Source organism: Fopius arisanus, unplaced genomic scaffold (genome assembly GCF_000806365.1).
Source record: "Fopius arisanus strain USDA-PBARC FA_bdor unplaced genomic scaffold, ASM80636v1 scaffold00145, whole genome shotgun sequence".
NCBI classification, from domain to species: domain Eukaryota; kingdom Metazoa; phylum Arthropoda; class Insecta; order Hymenoptera; family Braconidae; genus Fopius; species Fopius arisanus.
Window position 1 is genome coordinate 168750 of NW_011887884.1, and position 17147 is coordinate 185896.

At 37.9% G+C, this 17147-nt stretch overlaps 1 protein-coding gene across 2 annotated transcripts in view; it reads left to right on the forward strand.

The window, feature by feature from the left end:
• Positions 1–17147, forward strand: part of LOC105272149 (LIM/homeobox protein LMX-1.2) — a 168879-nt gene that overhangs the window by 116983 nt on the left and 34749 nt on the right. The window contains exons 3-4 of one of the 2 annotated variants that reach the window (XM_011314092.1): positions 6893–7198; positions 7491–7589. In XM_011314092.1, the coding sequence (XP_011312394.1) occupies positions 6893–7198; positions 7491–7589 (405 nt within the window). The remainder of the gene's footprint in view (positions 1–6892; positions 7199–7490; positions 7590–17147) is intronic. The other variant, XM_011314093.1, reaches the window with a different exon arrangement.

Below are 17147 nucleotides of genomic sequence, written 5' to 3' on the forward strand. Positions count from 1 at the left end.
GCCGGACCTACCCGATCTGGAGGGCTGACCCTATCCTCTAAAACTTCCTCTAACCCTTAACCTATTCTAAACCACCTCGAAAGGGGGGAAATCCTAATTTCCCTAAACCTAACCTACGTCCCAACTGCCTCACTCTCTCTCCATTTTTGGATTTTTATTCGGGATCCTAACGGGCATACCCGATGCTCGTTACACATTATTATTGTAAAAAAGGAAAAATCTATTAAACAACAACTAATTACTCCCAAATTATAATTATGTTCTCCTAAATTCCACCAAATTACCACCTAAATATTTATGAAGAAAAAAGTTTGAAAAGTAAATAAAAAAATTATACTTCTTCCAAATGCACAGTGCCCTACAGGTGCTGGCATTTAGTTACCCGTAAAACGCGTTTTTTCTAGGGAATTTCCTAGGGACATGTCGGGCAAAAATCCCTCCACCCGGGCCTTAAAGCGTATAGTTAGCGAAAATTTCCTATTTTTTATTTTTCTGAATTGAAAATCAAATAGAATCATTTGGAGAATCGACTTCTGTAGATTTCATAATTTGAAGAATTGGCAAAAGTTGATAGTTAATAAATTAAATAATTCAATCAATTTCCAGGCGTGCGCGTGCGCGCATGCATACCCGTTCCATCATTCGTCATCGGGCGCACTAATTAATGGTAATCATTCATTAACCTATGAGATAATTACGAAATAATCTGGGGAAATTTAGGGAGTAGGTTTTATAATTTAAGGAAACCTCGTTAATCAATTATTAATTTTTCAAAATTAAAGCGTATAGTTAGCGGAAATTTCTCATTTTTTAATTTTTTAAATTGGGAATTACGTAGATTAAGAGTTGATAAGTAATAAATTAAATAATTACATCAATGTGCAGCCCTGCGCATGGGCGCATGCATACCCGTTCCATTTTCCGCCAACGGGCGTACTAATGAATGGAAATCATTAATAAACCTATGAAATAATTAGGAAATAATTTGGAGAAATTTAAGGAGTAGGCTTCATAATTTGGGAAGACCTCATTAATTAATTATCAATTTTTTAAACTTAAAGTACGTAATTAGCGAAATCTTCCTTTTTTTTAAGGGAGAATCATTTGGAGAATTGATCCCAACTGTTTTTCTATTTTGAAAAATTGAAAAAATTTCAATAATTAATAAGCCAGTTCATTGTTGTGTTGGATACGGAAAATTGAGAGGATATTTATTTTCATATACGACCAATTTTCTCTGACCGGGCAATAAAATAATTAATTTATTTAGGATAGAATCCTTACCTTTAAAGTGCTAGGCACATCTGTTGCATATGAGTTGAGGTATATTTTAATTACTTCAAGAATAGTAATGAGATTTAGTAGAATGAGAGTTTATTATTGAGTTTTAATCAATCAAAAGGAAATCTAATTTAATTCCCATTGAATTACAATATCATAAAACAACCAATTTAATTGTAAGAGATGAGAGAAAGAGGAATCCCGCACGACAGATTAACGTGATATTTAGGGTACTCACTCTTCAGCTGTTGAACTCGATACACTCGAACACTTGTCTTTCATTTTCCGACAAAATGGGAACAAAGTATGAAGGGTGTGTTTTAAATTGTCCTGATATTGATGTTCGCAGATTTTAATTATTGAAAATTTGTTATGGGATCGACCACTACGAAGGTCTGCGTAATTGTGATCAATTATCCCAGTACTCGAACCACCAAGATAAACGCCCGGCAGAATGATTTTAACTGATTCCGGGAACAGGTATCTAGTGATCACGAGGAGTTCGTTCCCTTGACATTCCTTGTTTCGAAGCTAGGACAAGACTGATTTTTTTTAAAAATATCTTTTGTCAAGGCTTGGCAACTGTTTGAGTCGAGTTGAACGTCCGAATTCACGTGATGCTTAACTTGCATTATTTCGACATCAATTTCACCTGACTTAGGATATTCCGCGAATGAAGCCGTGTTTGACGTTGCGAAATCGTCAAGTTCATTGCCTTGATTTTGCTAGAACATTCGACTGAATGTGTCTTAATATGGAAATATTTAATTTATTAATTTACTTTCAAACACAACAGTTGCCAGTTTTTGAAAAATCGAAAATCAAATAATGCACTTATAATATTGAGATCCCCTCAATTTTTTCCCATTTCTTTGAACTTCAAACTTCGTTGTCAGGAAATTTACTTGCTGTGTTATTATCATAAGAAGATCGTTGTTTTCCAATTATATGTCACCGATGCACAGAAAAACATCATTTCAAATTTCATTCCAGAAATTTTGGACTTTTTCGAATATTTTTTTGTAATTAATTCCACCAAATTATGAAAAAATTATGAGCGTATGAAACAGCAATACTTCCATTCCATTACTTTTTAATTTTATTTCGAAAATTGGATTTTTCAAATAATCGAACAAGTTAATAATTAACAAATAAAACGAAAAATTGATGTTTCATTCAGTTTCCCATTGTTCCCTTTCAACCCTTACTGTTCTTCTTTCATTTTCGTCAAAAATTCAAAAATGTGATTATTTTGGATTTTTGGCGAGAAAAAACAGAGAAATGGAAGAGTCATTTCCACTCTAATTGACTAGTGTTCTCTTTAAGAAATGACGTTGTGTGAATTTTCTTTGAATGAAATTTTCCCCTACTTTTCATTTCTCTACAATGTTTTTACAAGGAAAAACGATAAAAATGGAAAATAAATCACGATCCAATTTATCGCTATTTCGACAACTCAGTGATCGAAGTTTGCTTTCTGATTCATATTAGGTTGCTGCTTTATCCTCTATAAAATTAGTTAACAAGTTTTCCATGAATAATATTCAACTTTTTTTAAACGAGTGTTGATGACGAAGGAAGGAACGGGTGTGGACGCGCGCATGCGCAGGACCGGAAATTGATGTAATTATCTAATTTATTAATTATCAACTCTTCATAAATTCCTCAACTTTTTCAACGTAATTCCCAACTTAAAAATAAAAAATAAGAAATGTTCGCTAACTATACGCTGTGACCTTGGCCGGGGAATTAAAGATAATAATTCCCGGCACGGGCACGATGTTTCGAGATTCTGATATTCGGGTAATTTAGTTTAACGGAAATCAAGGGAGGACCTTAAACAATAAGGGCGACGGGGGTTTTCAATGATTATTCTTAGTTAATAGATAACTAAATTTGTATTTCCTAGTTGTCCGAATACAGAACAATACAACAAAATAATATTATAAAAAATATAATTTGGCCTTTTTGTATTAATATCTCGAGGGTGGGGGGTAAGGCCAGCCATCTTGTGGCTACGCGGAGGATTAACAGTAACAAGAAGGGATGACTCTACCGCTGAAACCAAAAAGGGGGTGAAGTGAGGGGTCCGAATAAAAAATGATAATGATAATTAGGAGGCTTTATTTACAGCAAAAAGACTTAACTGGAGGCTCACCGTTGGGGAGAGGGCCTTGCAGGGGTTTTGGTAATGTTTGTTGGGGCGGGAAAGGTAAGGAAGGGGACTCACGGGGATGGCGGCTTCCTTAATCCTCCACGAAAATGATCCAACCGATAACTCCTCTCGATGACCGTTCTTCCCGTCGTCACTCCTGAATCTCTCGTACTACTCCACGGACCACGTGTCCACTTTTCTTCCACAATTCTCCTCAAAAATGTCACTCCACAATGGTCCACAACTTCTCCTCTAAATTAATCTCCCAAAAAACCTTCGAAATTCTCTTTAAGACTCTTCCAAATCTCTCCAAAACCTCTTTGCAATAACTTATTCTTTCCACAGAGGCAGCTGTATAACGAGTGATGGCGTCGCATTACTCGTTCTCATTCTTCCTTGATTATCGGTGATAATCGGGGTCAATCGGGGACACTCGTCATTGAGTGTCCTCGTTCTAGTTATTAATTTCGGCGCTTCTTGATGGATGTCCTCTTCTTTTCCGGGTCACGTGGGCCGTGACGTAGGGATGGTGGGTTCAGTTGTTTACTCCGGCGTGCGAGGCGGTGAGGGGAACGGCGGGTTGGGGAGGGAGGGGGTTTCATCCATCTCTGCAGCGGTGCTACGTCTTGCTGGCGCGAGTGTAGGGTGGCGGGAAACGCGGGGAAAGGGGAAGGATGATCGCGGGAGTGGGAGCCAACGGTGACAGGTTTTATAACCTCATCGCGGTTGCCTCATTCTTGCTATTTGAGTTAAATAAATAATTATTAGGGGGCAGGGGTGGGGCTTGCAAAAGCGCCTCGTCACAACGCTTAAATTAAAGAAATGAATAATTAATTAACGAGATCTCCACACATTACGAAACTTACTCCCTACTTTTCCCCAAATTATTTCTTAATTATTTCATAGCATAATTAATGATTTTCATTGATTAGTGTGCCCGATGATGAAGAATGGAACGGGTATGCATGCGCGCATGCGCAGGGCTGAAAATTGATTGAATTTTTTAATTTATTGATTATCATCTCTTTGTCAATTGCCCAAATTATTAAATCTACAGAAATCGATTGCCCAAATGATTCCACGTAATTGCCAATTGAGGAAAATAAAAAATGAGAAATTTTCACCAACTATACGCTTTAATTAAAAAAAATGAATAATTAATTAACGAGATCTCCCCAAATTATGAAACCTACTTCCTGAATTTCCCTAAATTATTTCCAAATTATTTAAAAAGTTAATTAATGATTCCCATTAATTAGTGCGCTAAGTATACGGCTGTTCAAAATTTTCCAAAAGTTGAAAATTGCTGCTCGGTCCGCCCTCTGTCGGTATCGGTAGAACCAGTACTCAAGGATTTAAAAAAATCCTGCTCCCAGCTCTCATTAACAAACCTCAGGAGCCGCGTGAGCCTGATGAGCCCAGGTTGCCGGGCCCTGCTCTAGGTGATGGCTACGCTCTCCCTGGTAATGATCTCCGGGTGGGAGCAATACTTCCCTGGCGTGACGTTCTCAGGGCGAGAGTCCTACCCTTCCGGGATACGCTCTCTATCTTTAGGGGCTACCCTAGTGAACCCGCCGCAGCCTTGCTGGTGTGATTTTCTTCCCACGCTCTTGGCCTCCCGGCACTTCGCTATCGTACGTCGTGCTCTCGGCGAGATAGTCCTCGAGGTTAGTTCTCGCGTTTCAGACTCCCGCAAACTTGCTCTCGGTGTCCTGATCCATGCGCTAACCATTAGGCTATTGTGTTATTATTATGGAATTAACTTACTTGCTTATACGATGTATATTGGGGATATTGGTTCACTTCAATAACCGAAAATTTACTCATTAAAAATTCTACCTATTATACTTTTGCGAATAATAATCACCTTCAGTTCACCTGATCTGAACTTGATCCGAATAATTGCTGGGACAGAAGAATTTCAGGTCGGTTTGATCTAATCAAAATCTGATTCGAATAGTTGCAGGCAGGTAGATTACAGTTTAAATTCAGACCCACTTGAGCCGAACTTGATCAGAGTAATTATAGATGGGCAGCTGAATTTCAGGTCAGATTGACATGATCAGACTCTGATTCGAATCATTGCAGGTGGACGACTCTCAATTCAACTCCAGACCCTCCTATACTCCAAACTTGATCAGAGTGATCACTGATGAGCGAACCTCAGGTTCAGATCAAGCTCACCATATCAGAACCTGATCAGTGTAGTACGGATCAGGTTGGGTAAATCGAAGGCTGATCAGTTTCTTATCAAGTTCTGCTAATCAGTTAACACTGACTACCGCCATATCAAGTTCTGATCAAACCTCAGGCCCGCCTCATATAATTTCCACTTGGGAACGTACAGCGAGTAACGTTCTCGAGCTGCTTCAAATCATCATTACTTCACCTGAAGACGTGAAAGAAGTACATGACTTCCGACAGCACTGGCAAAGACTATCTTATTTTGCAAACAGACGCAAAGGTATTTCACCAACTTCGAGCATTTTTAGTGACATGACTAATGATATTAACCCATCATCAGAGTAACACAGGAAACTAGACGTAGTTTACCAAACTGACAGTAATTTCATTCTGTGGTGTCTATCCCTCTCAACAGCATCATCATAACAAGATGTCTATTACGAGTATTTTCCCTCAACTACCTCGTCGAGAGAATTATCATAGAGTCCATCTTCGAATTTTTCTCATCGTGTAACGCGTTCGAAATCACCCACTTAGAACGATCATATGTAAATCCTTAATTATCTGAGCGCGTTTGCATATGTTCTTAAATATACCGACAATGGTCGACAGTGAGATCATAATATTCCAAAACCTGGATTCACCCATCCTTTTTCTTGTGACAAAGTATACTAGTTTAGTTCACCTGCCGTACGACCTAATTTGTTTCTGACTCATATATTTATCATTATCGTGACAGGAAAATCTTGATGAAATCTAATTTTATTCTGATTATTATTATCTACACTCAATGCGGTATTGACCAACGATTCTCATATATGGTGTGACCTAGGAGTCAAAACAAATTCAACTACCAAATTATAAAATTCAATATATAAGACCCATATTGTACTTGTTATAATTAGTTACAAGTAAGAAAACTGAATATGTTGAGTATAAGAAGTATCTTTGCACTTGTCTGTGGCGAGTATCGCTCAAAGCGTGCTGCCCTTTCGTCTTGGTGTAATGGCTAGTTATAGCGGCGGCCTTGTTGTGTCCGTCGCTCTCATGCAGTGAGTAAGGAGATGTAATGAGAATGTAACGTGTTATTCAATAAAGCATTTATCTACAGTTACAATTGTTACAGTCTAAAAATTATTACTAAGTCCTAGTAGAATGTCTGATATTTCATATGATTTTCTATTTCTGGTAGACATTATTATTACATGACACCTCATAAAAGATATGGCTTCAATTGTTTTGGAAAAACTGATAATGTAAATTTTTCTACAGATGACGATCTTCTCGATGAAAATCGTCCTCGAGATGGTCGCAGAGGGCCAAAGCGTCCACGTACTATCCTCACATCAGCTCAACGGCGTCAATTCAAAGCTTCATTTGAACTGTCTCCTAAACCATGTAGAAAAGTTCGAGAAGCTCTTGCAAAAGATACAGGTCTGAGTGTCCGGGTCGTCCAAGTTTGGTTTCAAAATCAACGAGCAAAAATGAAAAAACTTCAGCGAAAAGCCAAAACTGATCCCACCGCAGATAAGGAACCGAAGGAAGAGAGACGCCCTGATAGCCCTCATAGTGATCATAGTAAGTTTTTATACAATATTAAAATGAAAGCGCTTAATGGTCCTTAGATACGTCAATTGCTGTAGAATTAAAAAACATTGATTTTGTTATGGGTATACCGTGTTGAAATCATTCATTAGTTAGAATGGAGATTGAATGAGTAGACTCGAGATCTCATTACCGAATTTCCCAGCATACACAAGGCCTTAAAATGACTATGATTCAAATAGCCAATATATAAATTTCACATTTTTTTCTCTGATTTCCTCATTAATTTTCGTCACTATTTCATTCAGCAATATATCATTTGCAGGTCATTATATGAACGCTATAACAATACGTGATGGTGAATCGTCTAGTTTTTCCTCAGCGACTCAACCACTCAACCCTAACAATCCATATTCTCCAGATGGTAAGAAATTTTAACAATAAATCGCTTAACTTTTTGAATCGTAATTTGCTATTGGCACACACCAATCATTAGTATCATTCAGATGAAGTCGAAAGATTCGCAAATCTCACGTTTGTAATCATGGCAAAGGAAGAAGAAAATTAGATGAACCAATCCGATTCCTTTAGACATATGAATTTTCTATAGTATTAATCTCAAAAGTACATTTTTCTCTCTAGACGGAGCGATTTCATTGCTCAAGTTCTAACTCATTATCTGAAGATCGAAGAGATCGAGGCCGTTTTCGTGTTTCTTCCGCTATCTTCAAAATATTTTTTTCGATAGCAAAACTATATACGGCGTTGCTTCAATGATATTTATTATTAAAATTTCTCACTCGTTGAACATCAGATCAAATATGATTTTTTCCCCTACATTGTTGAAGATTTCTTAAATGTTTGTTCACAAAGTCTGGAAACAATGCGAGTCGGGTTTGAAAACAAATGCAATTACAAGGAGCTGCTAAGTTTCTCCTTTATCCTAAAAATACAAGAAAATTCGATTTTTCATGTTGGAATGCTCATTGATTTTTCAATGAAAGCTTGAATTTTCCTGATACAGGAAAAATTGAACATCAAATCGGATAGATTGAGATTGAATTGATGAAAATCCCAGCAATTATTGGTACACTTTTCAATATCTTCACGGTTTTTCAGTGTCATGTGGACCTGCAAATTGAGATTCACCGGAATCCATCAGTAAAAAATCGACGATGATTGCCAGGCTTTTCCTGGGTTTCCTAGACTGAAGCCCACCCCCCACTTCCATGAACCATAACCTGGTATACTCAGTGGAAAGCTGATTAAATAAGTTTCAAAATTACACTAGACTCCTTCAATTCTAATTTTTTTCAGTTTTCTTGAGAAATTAACAATCATTGGATGTTTTAATGCTCTCAAATGGACTAGGCTGAATTATTCGTATATCATTTTGAAGAGAATCCATCACTCTTCCAAATGGTTCATGATAAATTTCACGTGAAATCATTTTCATTAATTTTGATCAGTGGAATTGATTGAGATTCTTTCCATTTTTCATGTTATGTCACAATCAAAAAATGATACTTTTTGCAATTTATCAATGCTCTAAACTCGATCTATGAAGACACGTTACACGTTTATCCGTAGATGTCATTGAGATCTTCATATTACTGTCCCATTATAGCCATTTCATCTACTAGATCAATAGCTATTAACCATAATATAGTCATCTGAGCATGTCACGTTTTGCAAATGGTTACATTTTTTCCGTTAGTTCATACGTAAAAAATGATGATTTTTGCTATGTATGGAGGCGTTCAAGTTGACCATGGAGGGCATATTGTATGTAAATTCGTAGATCTCATCGAGTTCATCGCATTGACAACTCATATGAGCCATTCAAGCCTTTAGATCAATAGCTATGAGTCATAATATAGCGATTTTAGCATGTCACGTTTTAAAAGTTCGCATTTTTCTCGTCATGTTTATGAAATTCGCTGTGTTTGTGTTTGAACCGTCGTGGATGCTTTATCCTTAGGATAAAAAATATTAAATTACTTTGAAATGGAAACGAAAATCATTTAATTCAGGAAATGGTCATCTGTCAATGGCAGTTTTTGCGATGAAGTTGATTATTGCGATGTTCTTTGTGAAGTTTGCTTAATTTAGGTGTTTCATATCTTGAATCATATTTATTGCTCCTCGAAATGGTGCATGGTAATTATTATTCAACGCAATTTTCATCCAGTTATCGCAGATTGTTGTCATTCTTTCAGTTACGCCACGCGCCAAAAATTACGGTTTCCGCCATGTTCAAGGAATTTAAACTTGCCGAATTCAAATATATCATATTTTGGTTTATAGATTCTATCAAGATCCTCAACCGCCAGGTCGGAAACCTTTCAGGTGTTTTTCCTGAATAGAGTTTCGGGTTTTCATCATGGAAGTTTTTCCACAATAATACATTTTTTTATGACCAAACAACATGGAATATTGGCAAAAGGTTATTTTAAAAATATTATAAGATGGTCGTGGAGGGCATTTTTGATCTAGTGGTTAGCGCGCTTGCCACGTGAACAAAACGTCCCAGTGTAGCGCAAGTTTCGAGCCCCGCTGATGAAGAGGGTTTTTTCATCGCCAGAAAACGCAGTGTGTGCGGAAATGTGTGGAAAAGTTAGTTATAAGTTAGCTTAGGGGCAAGTGCGGATAGGGAATTAGGCTGGAGTATCGCCTAGGTACTGGGAGGGATTAGTAAAGGACCACAATGGTCTTACCATCCTGCCCCGAGGTGGGCAACCTCAGCTGTCGGAGCTACTCCAGCTCCCGACCTCCATGAGGCAAAATTGTCGCAACCCATAAAGTTTATGGCTGCACCCCCTTTGGGCCCGTGATGCCGTGCGCGTAGGCAAGAGTAGTGGGGATATTCAGCAGAAACCTGGTGGTGGAAAAAGTGAAGCAGAAAAATGTTCTACTTCTCTAATGGAAATATTTTTTCAATTATTGTTTTTTTTGTTGGTATCCTTTTGATTGGTTATTGATTGCTTTTAATCGTCTTTATAAAAAAAGATTTTGTGCCTTCCATAGATTTTTTGAAGTAATTTTGAAATTATAATTGAAATATTGTTTGGAAACCAATTACTAAATAGTACCATGTTCTTAATTGAGTTGACTTGACATGCATTTTCAAACTTTTCTGTTCTATACTTCCCGCTCTCGATGCCAAATTAAAATGAAACGATTTCTCACAATCAAAAAAATTATCGGTGCTTCAATCTTTAATCGACGATAAAATATTTTCTTCTCCAGTTCACGAGCATCCCACTTTCATTTCCACCGATGAATACTGAATCTAAACCATCATCGTTTAATTTCATTTTTTTTTATCAAAAAAACAATATCCATACACGGACATAAAAATTCAAACCATTTTGGGCTCACATTTGAATCACGCGCATGCGCCATCGCTCGATATTACCCCCACCACACAAATATACGACCACCCTTGTAATCACGTTAGGTCCGTATAATTGGAACCTTAATAATTTTATAGCTACAGCTCCGCGCCTACCTGAGGTTGCCTCAGATCTAGCGCCACTCAATAGTAATATAAGTGCAAACAATTTATTTGGTCCAATCAATGGGATCATTACAATTTGGGATTTTCTTTTGTTGAAAAAATTATCGATAGAGTAAAGTGAGTATCCAAAGTAATTAATTCGCATAGAAGCATCAAAACCGTGAAACGCTCGTCCATCCTAGTCCGTTAAAACCTATCTGATTGAGCAATGAAGAATTCTGAAAAATGATTTCTTATTATTTTGTCGTTGTTGAAAATTTCAACTTTTCTAGTGGACGTTTTGAGGATAATTTTCCAACAGTCTACCTTCACAAAATAGCATGTTTCGATAATATTTCGGAATAGTATATTGTGCACAAAGGGAGGAAAACAGGGCATTCTACTCCGCGGATATATTACCACTCGAGGCTAAGCCAAGAGTAGTACACACGCCGGTTAAAATGGTTTAAATGAAAGTTCGATTTTTTTTTCGTAAATGGCGGGAGGAATGTGGGTTAAGTCATCTCGAGGATACACAAAAGCAACAGAAATCCGAGGATGAATAGGTCACTTTGATCCCGTCATTTGGGAAGCCAATGTATGGAACTGTGAACCAAGCACAACGAACGAGGAAAAGAGACGAGGAAACGAGTGGAGGGAGGAAATATCAAAGACAGATGAGTTAGAAGCATTCCTAGTTAAGAGTTTCCTCAAAACGACCTCAACAAAATATATGGTCGATGGGGGGAGGCAAATGAGCTGGTGGGAAGAAAAAGCCCTGCTTATCCTGAACGGAACAGTACGGGGCAATCAAGTGTATGAGACCTCGTTATAGTTGAATTAGAGGAAGAGGAGGATGGATAAAACGGCTCCAAGTAGAAGTGCCCGAAGGTTCAGACCACCTACCATTGATATTCGAAATAGAATAGGAACAGGAGAAGCAAGAGGTGCGGAAGGAGGAATGAGGACAAGAACGTCTGACATGGAACGATTCTCGACAAGATGAGTTCAGAGAGAAGTGGAAAAAGAAGTGGACATTCAGAGAACGAACCTCCCTGACATTAACAGAATATGAGAAAAATGAATTAAAACAACGGTTAAGGTACCATGGAGAAATTAAAACGATATAAAACGGCCGGAAAGGTAGAGAACGGGTCTGAAATAATGGAGAGTACACAGGGGATCGAAGGAGAATGGTTAGAAACCTGAGAATATGCAGAAAAAGAAGAGACTGGCACCACTACTCCAAATACAATCAATTCAAAAGACAGCTAAGAATAATCAGAACAAGATTAATGAATGAATGGATGAATGGAAAATAGAAAGAAGTTGCGGCAAGTAGAATGATGTCCGACCAGTGGTGGGTGATGAACTGTTTCTGGAGAGTTTCAAAGGGCAAAGGGAATACTGTAACGGACGAAGGGTGGGTGAACACTTCAAGACTCTGGTCAAAGTAGAAATTGCAAGGCCAGTAGGACAAAACACAAATAGACTATAAGTAGGAGGTGAAAACTCTGAACTTGAACCCAAAATCAGAGGAACGCAGCCGGGGAGGCAGGGAGAACAGGAGGAGACCACACCCGATGTGGTAGAGGTGGCAAGGGAGCAGGAGCAGGAAGCCAAGTCTCGGCAAGGAACCAACAGACTGAAAGATGTTGAGATTAATTAACAACCTGAAGAAAGGAAAAGCACGGGAACAAGTAATGAAGGGGCTGAATTCTATGAAAATCTGCCGAGGAAGGGGAAGAGGCACTCATGGAAATCATAAAAGAGCTATGGAAAAATGAGGAAATGATCGAAAGATGGAGGCTAGTAGCAATCTCGAAATGAAACAGGCGAGAACATGAAACGGGCGATGTCAATGTGGTGGCAAATTACAAAGAAGTCTCGTTAAAAATGCTAGGGTGGGGCTGGCTAGGAATAGGCCCGACTACATAAGGAGGATGCAAGCAGGAGAAAGCAGTGTGGAGTCTGACGCATTAGAAAAGCATATTCCTGCTGAAGCTAGGCAATATGGAAGAAAAGAGATAGACAAGGAAATGCTTGAGGGAAGAGAGAAGATGCATGCAAAATGGGCACCTCTCCAGGTGCGGAAGAATAGTAATAGAAAAGTTGAGAGAAGTAGGAGATGGCCAGTTCGTGGATAAAAGAAATAAACTCAGTTGTGCGGAACTAATGAATAGGCTTACATAGGAGGTCACGAGATGATCGTTACAGAAAGAGAAGAAGCAGCAAGACAAACTGGTATGACGGGATAGTCATGATGCTAAGGGAACTACGGACCAAGAAAACATGTGACATGCTGAAGAGGCTGGAAAAGGTCATAAGAGAGATCGCGTCAGAGAGGAAGGAGCGTTCGGAGAAAACTGGAGGTGACGACTGGTAATAGAACACAGAGTTGAATAGAAAAAGGCTAGGGCTAGACCAAAGGGGAAAGTACACTGATAGAAGAATTCGGACGTATTCGGTTGAGCATTTTTTCATCAAGTGATGACGTCACAAGATGAGGAAAAGAAGCAGAAAAAACTTAGTGTAAATCGGAACTTAATGTAAATTGTGACCTGGACCAGGGAGTAAATATGTGAATATTCCCGTCGAAGGCACGAAAATCAGGAACTTTATTCTCGTCTAACCATTAAGGGGGACTTGCTATGATTTACGGGAGGACCTGAAATAATAAAAGGGAGGCGGGTTTGAATGATTACTCGGGGAGGGGTTTATGGAGATTAAACTTTACTCTTTTTACGTTTCCTTTCAACAAATATCCATATAATAAATAATCAAGGCCTTTTGACTATTAACTAATTAACTCGAGGGTGGGGAGTAAGGCCAACTCACTTGTGGCAACGCGAAACAATATAACAAAAAAAGGGGGTGTCTCTACCTTTGAAAAGAAAGGAAGAAGTGAGGGGGGCCCACTGTAAAAGTAATAATTAATAGGGAACTTGAGTTACAAAGAAAATGAATTTACTGGAGGCTCACCGTTGGTGGGAAATTATATTCAGGGGCCGGGAAGCTCGTTGGGGCAGGGAATAAAAATGGGGCACTCACGGGGAATGGTGTCCTCAGAATTCTCTCGGTTTTCCGCTGGGCTTTTGCCTCCTTCCTTCCTTGTCTCTCTCTTCGCTCTCTCCGTGTATCCTCTCCACAATAGTTCTCCTTCTCACATTCCTTCCAATAGTTCCTTTCACACACGAAAATAGTTCCTTTTCTCACAATAGTTCGCCTCCTCACAATTTTTCCAATAGTTCCTCTCACACACGAAAATAGTTCCTCTTCGCGCAAAGTTCGCCTCCTAACATTCTTTCCAATAGTTCCTCTCACAGTATTTCTGAAAATAGTTCCTCCAATAATTCCTTTTACACACTAATTCCTTTCCTCACACTTTGTCTCTTCACCATTTCTCAGGGTCTTTTCACAGGGTCTCTTCGGGGTAACTCTTTTACTTTACGGGGCAGTGACTCGTGGGGCAGCTGTGGCACGAGTGATTTCTTCCAATCATGCTCACCTTTTTCTCCCGATTACGGCAATAATCCGTGCTACTCGGGGGTAACTGTGATTGTGTGTCCTTTTCCGTCTTTCGACATGAGGGACTCGCTCGAGGGATGTCTCTTTCTTCCGGGATCACGTGGGGTCCTCTTAGTCGTAGGGTAGGGTAGAGTAGGGGCGGGTGTAAGGAATATCTGAGGATGGATTGTCCAACGGTGGCAAAACGATTAACTTAAATCTAACTTAGCCTAAGAAAAAATAAGATGTATTAATTAAGTGGCAGAGGGGGGGGGGGCGCAAAATTCTGCCTTGTCACAAAATTTATTTATGAATTAAAAGAAATTCTCAACCGAATACAACCGAATTGTACTCTCCCTTTTGATCTAGCCCTAGCGTTTTTCTATTCAACTCTGTGGTCTATCGGAAACGCTATACAAAGTGACTTCTTCGATATACAAGTGGGGACAACCCTAAACCATACGAGTCAACATTTCAAGCTAGGAACTTGACATCTCATAACTTCATATAAATAAAAAAATGTCAACAGCTTACAATCCTCTTAAAATATTGCCGATAAAATTCATGGAAGCTTTTTTGAAATGTGTTCACCCAAGCCTCTTTGTAATGATTTTTCCCTTTCTTCCCTTTCGTATTTTTTGTATCTAATCTTTTGGGTGAAATAACCCGAGAAATCTCTCAAAATATCTCACGACAAATAAGGAAAGAAAAGAAGATATCACTCAAATCAATCAATTATGAGCGGCTTTGACCCCATTAATAATAATAATCGCTGCTAAGATGAACCATATGAGATGAAAAACGACTCTGAAGTAATCAGATTGATTTCGGATATTAAAATTAATGAGACAAATCGCTACCACGAGAATTGTAATTTCACCAATCGGTAGTAATGACAAATACAAAAAAAATATGACCATAATAATTATTTATCGCATAGGCCAACTTTTAGCCACCACTTTTTTCAATAATATTTAAATATAAATTTTAAACACAATATGGATGGAGAAATTGATATTATTAATAAATGTGGTAATTAATAATAATGCAACAAAAGACACAATGCAATAAAATATCTTTGCCCAATGGTTTACTTTATTTTGCAAAGATATAATATTTCTTTCTCATCGAAACTTCTCTAGTGGTTTACATACATCTATCACATATCTATCAAATGATAATATTATTGACCTAACAATTTCGTAAAACAGTCGTTATTCTAATACCCGTCCAGTAATCACGTATACGTGTCGTTTAATTTTATTGGCGGATAGGTTGATAAAATAAAGAATATTTTATTTTTTAAGCTCAATTTCTCTTGATTTTTTGTCGACTTGAATTGAACACCCTTTTTGTTTACCTCCAAATTCAAAAATGAGATGTGTTAATCGATAAGAACAAATTGTTCCGGATGTACAGGAGAAATGAGGACGAGCATTGGTGAATTTTCACCTTGTCACCAATTTTGATAAGATTCGCACACGCCAATCACCTTCTCATGCCTTCTTGCAAATTCGCTTTTAGTTTCAGGTACATTAGTTTTCTTTCGTGTCGATCGATTACTGGCCGGATTTATTATAAGGAACTTTACTGTCGGGCAACTTTAAATATGAATTATGCGAAAATTTGCTTTCCTTCATTATCCCTCCATTTTGGGTATATACCTTTAGTATGAACACAAAATTAAGCAATATAAACAAGAATAGACATTTTCGCATAGTCATTGGTGTTTTAATTACTTTCCTCATAACGCCTCTACTTATTTGTGATTTGTAATCTGTCATCATAAACGCCACAATCATCTAATCCCTTCTTTTAAAATCAATTTTCAGTCCTGAAAATGTTCGTCAGCTTAACTTTACTGTACATAAACTTATGCTACTATTCTAAAAGTATTGTCTAACCTTACTACTTAAACACTTTTGTCGTCATATATTTTAAATGAAATACTCGTTCCATTTTTTTTTTTTTTGACTGACTGAGAGTTTTACAGGGCTGAATCATCGGACTCGGCCTCATAATACTTCCTGATACTAAGCCTGTTATAGGTCCCTTTAACTCTAGTTTTATCATTAACGTCGACCAGAACAAAAGCATTTGGTCCCTTAATCCCAACAATTCGATACGGTCCCTCGTACAAATGAAAAAATTTGTGTGTCACCCGGTCTGTTTGACTTGACAGATGAGGTACCTTTAACAAAACTTTATCACCTATTTCATAAATCATGCATGACTTTGTTTTTTGGTGTTTTCCTCTCTGATGAAATTGTTTAAGGAGGTTTTCCCTAGCTAAGACTATTTATTTATTTATTTATTTATTTATTTATTTTCAATTCGTGTGACACTTCAACAGTTAGTGGGAAATTAATGATTTGCCTAATTTGTTCATGGCGCTGTTTTCCATAATGCAACTCGGAAGGGATATACCCCGTACTACAGTGAGTGGTAACATTCAATAAATTCTCAATTTGTTTTATATGTTTCCCCCATTTTGTGTGTTGGTCAGAGCAAAATATTCGAAACAGTTTTCCTAACTCCCGCATGATTCTTTCCGTTGGATTCGACTGAGGATGTCTTATTGAGGAGTAAAGAACTTTGACTCCTAACTTCTCTAATGTATTCTTCCAAATTGGTAATAAGAATTGGGTACCGTTATCTCAGTATTCTCAACGGTTTTCCGACATCCTGGAAATAATTATCACAAAGCTTTTTTAGCACAATCCTGATATTTGCCTTTTTTATTGGATAGAGTCTGACGAGTTTAGAAAATGCGTCCATAACGACAAACAAATATAATACCCCTCCGATTGACCTTGGCAAAGGACCATAAAAATCCACAGTGACTAGATTTCCCGGCCTATGCGCTCTCACGTACTCCCACTTTCCCTCTGTAGCATACGAGATGGACTTTACCCGTTGACACAAATCACATTCCCTGATTAATTTCTTCACTCCTTTTACTATATTTCTCCAATA